The following is a 9,443-nucleotide window of genomic DNA, read 5'->3' as shown; positions in this document are numbered from 1 at the left end:
AATTTTGGAAATTTGCTTTTCAAAACAACTATTTGGTAATATTAATTTGAAAACAATCTTAGAGATGAAAACAAAACCTACTTGGTAATCTTTTGGAGAACATATTTTGAAAGCCAACAGAGTCTTGGGCAGTGCTGACGTGAACAAAAATGAGAAGAAAGAGGAAAATAAAACTACTCGAAGCTCTTGTTTTCCTGCACCAAAACAATGTTTGAGAACAAGTAAACTTAAAACATATTGACTATTTATTTTTATACACAACAGCTTCTGATAACTGCAATCAAAAACTTCCTTTATCATTCCAACTTTTAGGATATAAACATTTTTAGGCAGTAATTTAAGACTGATATGAAATTTTATGAATACGGTTATAACAATACCGGGTTGAAGAAGTTTGTTACCAAGTTGAAGCAGTTTCCTAGAAAGCTTGTTACCAGGTTAAAGTAGTTTCCGAGAAAGCTTGTTACCGAGTTGAAGCAGTTTCCGAGAAAGTTTATTACCCGGTTGAAGTAGTTTTCGAGAAAGCTTGTTACCGGGTTGGAGATGAAATTAAGTGGTGCGTCGTCCTCGAACAACAAAGACTTTATCTCTTCGTATAGAGTGGTAATGTTATGAAAAACATCCAAAGTTTGGTATAGTATCATTTTCCATTGAAAAATAACAATGATACCAAAAGCTGGAAACCACGTCAAAAAAAGTAGTCAGAATAAAATTGCATTCCGAGCACACCATGCTAAAGGTCAATCCAGAGACTACAGCGTTAAATAACATCAGAATAACGCATTGCATTATGCATCCACTAATGTTATAGAAACTCGTGCTCAGTAAAATGAACTTTTGGAATCTATCACTATCCTGGTTGTTGGGAGGCCTGACGGTGTGAATAATAAGAAAGGTGATTGTGAGTGAGAATGGAAATAGTGACAGCTATTTAACATATTTTTTGCAGAATATTTTCTGTTAGCCAGATATTTTGGTACTATGGGAGTATGGATACGACAAAACTTTTGGTACGATGGGAGAATGGATATAAACGACAAAGAATATGTTATTTAAAAACATTGACACATAAAATAAATATATTAATTACTCTACTAAATTTTTTAGCAAAAGAAGATCAATTGAATTCTTACAGTGAGTATCCAATGTAGTACTTGATTATGATACAATAACATAAAAAATATTTTATGTTTGTTTAACTTTTCAAGAATTTCAATGTAAGGAAATAATCTTAAAAAATATATAATTTATAATTTAAAATTATAAAAAGTGAAATTTTTTACACAAATTATTTTTTATTTTCTTTTGTGTTTCCTTAACAAAATATTCTTAGTTTAATCTTTAATAAAAAAAAAGTCTTTTTTAATAATAGCCCTTATTAACATAACTCTAAAAAAACATATGCTCATTTTTACTTTCACATTTTTATAGAATGCTTTCATATTTTCTTAATATGTTTATTACCCTTAACTTTAAATATTTTATTTTAATTCTATATGTCAATTTTTATGTGAATTATTTACAAGTATAATGTTATTATTATATGTTTATTGTTGTATGCATGTTGAATATATTTAAAAATATGTTTTAGAAAATAAAAATAAATTAAATTAATAAATTTTAAATTACTAAAACAAATTTAAACATAATCAATTATTATTATACTATAATGATATTTTTTAGTATATTATATGTAATATTTTTCATCATATATATTAATTTACCGCAACTTACTAATATTAGTATTAATAATTTTTGTGTTATTGTAATTAGAATCAATTAAAAATTTATTCAATCAAACTATATTTAATTGGATATATATTTTTTTATAATTGTAATTGAAATCAACTGAAAACTTAGTCGATCTAAACTAAATTTAATTGGATATGATCAAATGGATTCTTTTAACGAATTATTAACTAACTAGAGTTGTTTTGATTTGTGGATTGAATTATTTCTTGTCTCAAAATTGATCATAACTTTACTGCAAATGCAAACATCATGCTCTTTTTCACACCTACACATGTTGCATCTCCAAGATGTCACTATCAATTCATTATTTATTTTATGTTAAAATTAATGGTTGCATTTTGGAGATGTCACCTTCTGCTTAATTTTTTCTTTAATTATTTAAAATTAATTAAATAAATATTAATGAAACAAATATTAAAAATACTAATAAATCATAAATAATGTTGCTTAATTGATTAAAAAGCTTAGAATAATATATAAAAATTACAAAAGTTGAATAGATATTGAAGCTACATTTAGATAATATTTTCAATTATATATAATTCAGTACTCTGCATTTTCTTAATTACAAAAGCTTAGAATAATCTATTATTTCATAATCTACCTTGCTGAAATGGCACTTTTTTTACCAAGTTGGCATTGACGAAATTCTGTATATAATTAACGAGTTATCATAATCTTTATTAATAACGTTAAATTGTAGTTTATGAAGTTTAATGGATGGTTAATAACTTATCCAATTTTAGTATAATCAACCAGCTTTAACATGTCATTAACTGCAATATTGAATCTTATTAACTAAATGTCATAGATGTCAGAATTTTTGAGTTTATCACTAATTTGGGTCAAATTAGCCCCTTCTTGGGAAAGTAGTTGAACTAATTGGAAATTTATTCCATAAAAATAACAGAATTATTAAGAAATAAAATTTAAATTAATTGAAAGATAATTAAAAAAACAAGTAGTTAAAATTTACTTATATTTTAGATCAACAATATAACATTTATGTTATTTATATTCAAGACCAGGGAGGAGGAGAATGTTATAGAATATCTGAAGCAGCGTATGGAATTCAAAATCTAAAAGAAAACAACCTTAAGAATTGCATGTCATGCTTGCTTATTGCAAATTTTCTCTCATTTGATTTTCTTCATATAGCAAATTATAACATAAGTATCTTAGAAAACCATAGACAAAGGTTACACAAGAAAAAGAAAGCAAAAAAAGCATTCATATTAACCAATTTTGCTAAGAACATCATTCAGAGTAGATACAGCTATAGCATAGTACTTCTCTGCTTCTGGAGCACTCTTAACTTTTGCTGCATGATCCAGCTGTGAACAAAAAATTAAACTCTCAATTAGTCCTATTAATCTTTAACAATCCTAAATTGATAGAACTATGAGATTAAGTTTTTTTATTTAGCACACAATATCGTAGTTTTTAATGTTGTTGCAATTACATTGTGACCGCAATTGAAACAACAATAGTTGCATTTAACTCTGATTCTCTACATTATCAAGAATCATGACGATGCCATTACCACAATTAGGACAATTAGGATGACATGAAAAATAGTTCACTAACCGAACTGAGCTGCAAATTCAGTTTGGTTCGTGAACTATCTATCACAGACAACAATTTAAAACATAGATAAACTAATATTGTGAACTTACATTGGTGATATCCTGGAAGAGCTTTCCAGTAAGTTCCTTGAGAGACTTTTTCTGATCCTTAGGCTTTGCAGAGATGACAGTGTTAAGATCATACCTAAGATAGCTAGCCCTTAGACGAAGATCATTCTGAAGATATGGCCAAGCTTTCTGGTCAATGAACTTCTTAACACCAACAATTTCCTTATTTGAGCGAATTGTTTGGGAGAAATCGGAGTTCAAATCCTTGTTTGAACAATCCTTGGCCAGATTGTACATACCTCCTGACCGAACTCCGGAATACCAAGACCCCTTTCCCAAGAGATCTGGAGGGTCAAGACCCAAAAATAGCCTCTCTGCTTCAGTGTTGTCAAATAACGGTGTTATAGCGGTATAGCATAGTGGATTTTGATAAATCCGCTATGAAAACCATGACGCTATCCTAGTTTTTCTATTAGGAGAATAGTGGCCACTATTCCAATTTCTGCTAGCCAAAATAGCGGCAATAGTGAAAAATATAGAATATTAGGTTTTTAAAAATAATAAAATTGAAGATTTTGCATGAGTGCCAAAGATGGCCTATTTTTATAATAGAAAAACTAGAGTTAGTGAGTATTACTCCTATATTCACTGTAATACGAATAACTTTAAATGTATAAGCTATGCTATGGCTCCACTCCCTATTTAATTTGTATGCGACATGCTTTTTTTTATATATTTAATTTAGTTATTTTGATCTCTATGTGGCCTCCACTATTTGACCGGAACGCTATCTGCTATTTACATAGCAGATTTTTGGTATTTCGCTATTTTCTGCAATCCACTATTGTGGATAACACTGCTCCACCTTAGTCAATTCATGCTGACCTCTCCGTGTTCCATACTCCTAACCAAAGTTGTCAATCTCGAGAGTCTTGGTAAACTCGTGTAGCTTCCGTAAACTCAACTCGTAGACTCAACTTGTAAGACTTTACCTAGTGTTAAAATAACATATATATATTTATATAGTTAAAATAGTAATAATTCAACATTTTATCTCCATAATAAATCAAAAATATTTTTAAATAGAAAAACATTTATGATTGAGCAAAAAGAAATGGGGAAATAAAAAAATGAAATGGTAGAAATAACACTAAAAAATAAATTTACTTTTTAAAACCAATAGGTATTGCAACACATACATAATTAAATTGGATATTGGCTAATATTTATCAAAATTTTACATTTTAAGATAATCTAGTGTAGAATTGTAAACTCGTTAAACTCTAGGAAAATCGAAAGGTTGCTAATTTTATTAGAGTTTTCTTAAACTTGTAAGAGTATAAACAATAAAGTTTACATCCAAGTTGACCCGTTATCATAACCTAGAATCGTAAGAGTTTAACCAACATTGCTCCTAAACCAACTCGTTTTCCCACATTCCTCGCCACATATTCAATTTTGTTACAGTCCGAACTCCAAAACCATCTTTTGCCCACGTGGTCTTCAAAGTAGTAGTCATATGGAGCCTAACAAAGAGCATTTGCCACTGCTTTAGTAGGTGGATAAAGAAGGTTTGTGTATGTAACCATAATAAAATGAGCCACCAATGGCACAAAATCAATATATTAATTTGACTACAGTTCTGGAATATAATGTTTTCCATTGATGGTAAAGTGGCTTTTACTTTCTATGTTACAAATATTCTCAAGGAAATGAGTGAACTGTGTACTCCTAGTGGCAGAATAAAAGTATGAAAGTTTCATTGCTATTTATGTGTCAGCATGTCTAAATATTTTCCTTGTCCTGTTTGATGATTTTAAAGTAATCAGTACTATGCTATGCCTTTGGCAGCATAATAGGTGTGGTTGATAATGATGAAAGTTGAACTCATAGAATGAATAATATTAACATATGAAAATTCAATTGAAAACATTGAAATAGGGGGGGGTGGGGGGGTAATCTTCTTACTTTTAAAGGTACATACTTTAGTTTATTTTATGCTACAATATAATGCTGGAAACGTTGCTGATGAGAGGTTTTCTATATTATTCGGTTGCTCTCAGTGGTGGAGGATCAACTACAGTTGCACCGGTACATGATGGTTATGTTCTTCAAAAGGTATTTATTATTAATGCATCAAATATAATTCACTTGTCATGTAATTGAATTGATTCATATTATCATTCAATTAAACTCTATGTTTAGTTTGTAAATAGTAATCGTACGATTACTATTTACACATCTTTTATCATATAGATAGTGGAAAAGGCACACAAGGTTCACTGGAGAGGTTTATAGAAGGCTTTAGAGAAGAAAAGATTTTGAACTTGTATTGCTTATAATTGAGCAATCAAAGATATGTTGTGCACGGGGTTCTGACTAAATGATTCTCTTCAATGTTTGCTTAAATTCCCGGAGTTCTTTTAAATCTTATAAATCCATCATTTCAAATCCTATAAATTCTTATGTGATAAATTCATTGAATTCCAAATTACAAAAGAATATAGAAGTCTTTTAATAAAATGTTATAAGTCATTACAATCTTACAGACTTTTTTTATGCATAAATTGTCTTCTAAAATCTCAATCCCTCCACCAACTCGAGCCCACACACACAAGACAACAAATAATTTCTTATTACTACCGATTTATGCCAAAGGTCAACTTTGAGTCCTTATAATTTTATCTTGTTTCTAGATGTGCTCATCAAACATAACCAAGACAGGGTGTCATGAAACATGTTTTTTTGCATACTATATAGACTGACTTGGAGAGTGTGGGGAGAAGATATAAATGGATAGCTTGAGATAAGGAGACGTGCATTGGAAGCATACTGTTGTATAAGTAGAAGTAACATAGATATATGAAATGCAAGCAGGGCTGACCTAAGAGTGAGTGCCATAAGTTAAATTTGAGAGATACCTTTTTGCTTTAAGTTGAGTCCTTTTGCTTGCAGGATTGACAAACAATACTACCTTCTAAGTGAAAATTGGAGAATATACCATACCATACCATACCACAAGTCTCGTGTTTTAGTGTCTTGGGTCTATAAAAAAACAAGTGATAGAGGCGAATCTCAACCATAGGATTCACTCATTGTGGATGAAATAGAAAAATGCCTTCGGAGTAATTTGTCATGAAATAGAAAAATGCTTTAGTTGTAAGACTAGCAATGTTGTGGGAAAGAAAAGTAGAGGTAGCTTCTATTGTAAAAAATATTGCAGAATATCTTCTTAGGTGGTTTGGACATTTGTGAAGAAGATAATAGAAACATAAATCACCATCACCTGGAGGATAGTCTATTAGTTAGATGAAGATGAAGAACAAAGTCCTACAATTTAGAAAGATTTGGGGTTAGGTTAAATGGTTCATCTTTAGATATGGTTTATGGTAGGATATTATATAGCACTTTTTGATCATTGTAGCTGATCCCACCTAGATGGGAAGCTTTGGTTATTATGATATTGTAAAAAAAAATACAGATGATAATTAAAAATTTATAAAAGAGGGGCCGTGTATATTTGAGACACTGATTTTTGCTCAGGAGTTAACAAACTAATGCTTCTTTATGTGTGCCCTGCTTATTCATTATGTCTTTCATTCTGCTTTACATAATTAAGATTTCAAGATCCCATTCTACCATGGCATTTATAATTGAGATTTGGCCAATACTGACCTTTGTTTCTGATCATATCTTCTACTATTCTTACAACAAAAGGCTGTGGCAAAATTCCGGTTGTTCTCTAATTCATGGCGTTAAACTGACTGTGAAAAACCTTTCAATATGATTTTTCTCGTAATTGCAATTAACTGATGCTAATTTTTTTTATAATTTCTAAATCCAACAGACTGTAGATTTGGATTTTCCAAATACAACTGAAAGCTACAAACTCTACTCCCAGGTCTGTCATTTATCACATTATATCTCATTAATGTTTTGTTTTGAATATCTGGTAACTGTTTGCATGTGACAGAGGGTGATTGCTAGTGATGTCAAGGAATGCGTGTGTCGTGCTCCAGATACTCCATATGATGGTGTGTTCTCATGTCATAGAATGTTTTGAATTTTGTTGGTCCTCTGCTTGTTCTTTTAAAGACATTTTTGTGGAGACTGTCTAATTTTTATGGTGGCATTCTCTTTATTTCTTTTTTCCTCTGTACCTTTTTTTAATGAGATAATTTGATTTGTCGTCTCTTGTGATGTGATTTGCATTTACTCGTCTCTTTGCTTTGTGGTTAGTTACATGTGATTCATTTTCAATGATCTAATTGATGATAAACATATTCATATTTTTCAGTTAAGTCTATAGCTCTAGAAGATGCTTTTACCTTGACTGTAATAGAATTTATCCAAGCAGTTCATATATATGACATCCATTTTTCTTCTTTTATTTGTCAGAGAGTGCATATTCAAACATCCCAATGACCCCATATGAGCTTCCTGATGGCCAGTAAGTTGCAGTTATTCTTTCTCATAGAAATAGTGAGGGGGATGAATTGAATTATGTTTCATCTTGATAACACCTGTTTCTAGTATGTCCTATCATATATATTTCATAACCTAATCATTGCTTCTTGTTTATCCATAATCTATGGTGTGAAGTTGTCATGTCATTTTTTTAATGTTATACCCCAGGACAATTGAAATTGGATCTGACAGATTTAAGATTCCAGATGTTCTTTTCAATCCATCCCTTGCTCAGGTATGTGACCTGCATTGAAAAATGTGATTGGTTTGTCTCCTTGTGCATTTGTTCAGTTCTTTGTTGCAATATTAAGATGCTTTTTGTCTTGTGGCGATGAAATTACAGACAATTCCTTGCATGGAGAGCTTTGCAGAAATAGCTCCATCAGTCCGTGGGCTGCCTCAAATGGTAATGTAATTTATGAATGTGTTTGAGAGGTTTTGGCTGTTGTTGTTTAAGTATCTCAAATGGTAGAGCACAATCCAATTGCTAGGGAGAGGTAGAAGGACCTGATCGAGGAAAATTATAGGCCAGACCATTTAGAAGGACTTGGATTTATATGGTCTGTCGTTAAACATGATTTGTGATATAAACCATTATGACATCATTTGATTCATGTTGCAGATCTCACCTAGTGGGAAAAGCTTTGATTGTAGTGATTTTGTTTTTGTTTATTGTTTTGATTTTCCTGTTGCTAATTGTTTTTACATTCATCTGAATATTTGCAGGTTATAGGAAGAATTAATAAGTGCGACGTAGACATTCGAAGAGAACTATTTAGCAGCATACTGGCAACAAACTTTATTGGTTCCTTCTATCTCTGTTCCATTGTGTAAATATATTCACTCTAGCCAGACCCTATGTAGAGCTTAATTAAATTTAGCATGGACATTTTTGGTGTCTAAAACAAAAATGGATACACGGCTCGTATAACCCATCTCATAACCATTTTAATGGGAGTGTTTGTAGAATTGTAGGAGCCTCATGCTGTGGACCATACTATTAATTGAAAATTTGGATATTTTTTAAGAGGACAGAATAATAAGCAAGATTATATAGTGTTTGACATCACATGCATTGAAACTCTTATCTTGGTGGGAATGTGTTGAGTTGTATTTTTAGTCAAATGACCTATACCCACAAATTCAATCAACATAACGACAAATTTTCATAGGTTTTGCCAAGTTATCTGTTTGATAGGTTTTGCGTTTTTGTTGTACTGAATAGTACGACGGAAGCATATCATACAAAATAATTTATCGGGTGATTTCATTTCAGTTTCAGCTTGCTGGTGGCACAGCTTCAATGCAACAACTGAAGGAACGCCTGGAGAAAGATTTGCTAGAGGTATAATGTAACTAATTATTTGTTGTTTATCTTATTTACTGGGTGGCAATTAGTAGCAATTCAGAGGTTGGTGCTTGGGTTAAATACATATTTTTCAATTTATGTTGGTTTATAGTGGTAAATTCAAAGGTTAACATTCTTTTTTCTTTCAAATGTTTTTTCTCCCTGTCTGAATTATAGCATTATAAGGCTAGGTTTGTAATTGTTGTTGTTTATTGTGTCTCTCTCTCCCTCGTTGTAAGATA

At 30.9% G+C, this 9,443-nt stretch overlaps 2 protein-coding genes and 1 long non-coding RNA gene across 3 annotated transcripts in view; 1 reads left to right on the top strand and 2 right to left on the bottom strand.

Annotated features, from left to right (window-relative positions):
- The window catches only part of LOC101509032 (actin-related protein 4-like), a 25,270-nt gene that overhangs the window by 5,522 nt on the left and 10,305 nt on the right, over positions 1 to 9,443 (top strand). The window contains exons 6-13 of the mRNA XM_073363688.1: positions 5,450 to 5,504; positions 7,234 to 7,287; positions 7,360 to 7,420; positions 7,785 to 7,836; positions 8,022 to 8,088; positions 8,197 to 8,259; positions 8,580 to 8,658; positions 9,130 to 9,198. Of these exons, the coding sequence (XP_073219789.1) occupies positions 5,450 to 5,504; positions 7,234 to 7,287; positions 7,360 to 7,420; positions 7,785 to 7,836; positions 8,022 to 8,088; positions 8,197 to 8,259; positions 8,580 to 8,658; positions 9,130 to 9,198 (500 nt within the window). The remainder of the gene's footprint in view (positions 1 to 5,449; positions 5,505 to 7,233; positions 7,288 to 7,359; positions 7,421 to 7,784; positions 7,837 to 8,021; positions 8,089 to 8,196; positions 8,260 to 8,579; positions 8,659 to 9,129; positions 9,199 to 9,443) is intronic.
- LOC105852558 (uncharacterized) lies at positions 12 to 834 on the bottom strand. Its single transcript, XR_001144460.3, has 2 exons — positions 381 to 834; positions 12 to 194 (listed from the first exon to the last, which is right to left on the bottom strand). It is a non-coding gene; the product is annotated as an uncharacterized lncRNA (long non-coding RNA).
- Positions 2,862 to 4,905, bottom strand: LOC140921072 (oxygen-evolving enhancer protein 3-2, chloroplastic-like). Its single transcript, XM_073370879.1, has 3 exons — positions 4,852 to 4,905; positions 3,429 to 3,824; positions 2,862 to 3,086 (listed from the first exon to the last, which is right to left on the bottom strand). The coding sequence occupies exons 1-3, from the start codon at positions 4,903 to 4,905 to the stop codon at positions 2,988 to 2,990; spliced, it is 549 nt and encodes a 182-aa protein (XP_073226980.1). The 3' UTR covers positions 2,862 to 2,987.

Source organism: Cicer arietinum, chromosome 7 (genome assembly GCF_000331145.2).
Source record: "Cicer arietinum cultivar CDC Frontier isolate Library 1 chromosome 7, Cicar.CDCFrontier_v2.0, whole genome shotgun sequence".
In the NCBI taxonomy this organism is placed as follows: domain Eukaryota; kingdom Viridiplantae; phylum Streptophyta; class Magnoliopsida; order Fabales; family Fabaceae; genus Cicer; species Cicer arietinum.
The sequence above is the reverse complement of the archived record's forward strand: the minus strand, read 5'-3'. Positions and strand labels throughout refer to the sequence as shown.

What these genes read in the sequence shown, in the direction of transcription:
- LOC140921072 (XM_073370879.1), bottom strand. Translation starts at nt 4,905, where the DNA reads ATGACTACTACTTTGAAGACCACGTGGGCAAAAGATGGTTTTGGAGTT. An exon ending in ATGGTTTTGGAGTTCGGACT is followed by an intron (nt 3,825 to 4,851) that starts GTAACAAAATTG and finishes TGGTTTTCATAG; the next exon opens with CGGATTTATCAAAATCCACT. An exon ending in TCTTCCAGGATATCACCAAT is followed by an intron (nt 3,087 to 3,428) that starts GTAAGTTCACAA and finishes TTTTGTTCACAG; the next exon opens with CTGGATCATGCAGCAAAAGT.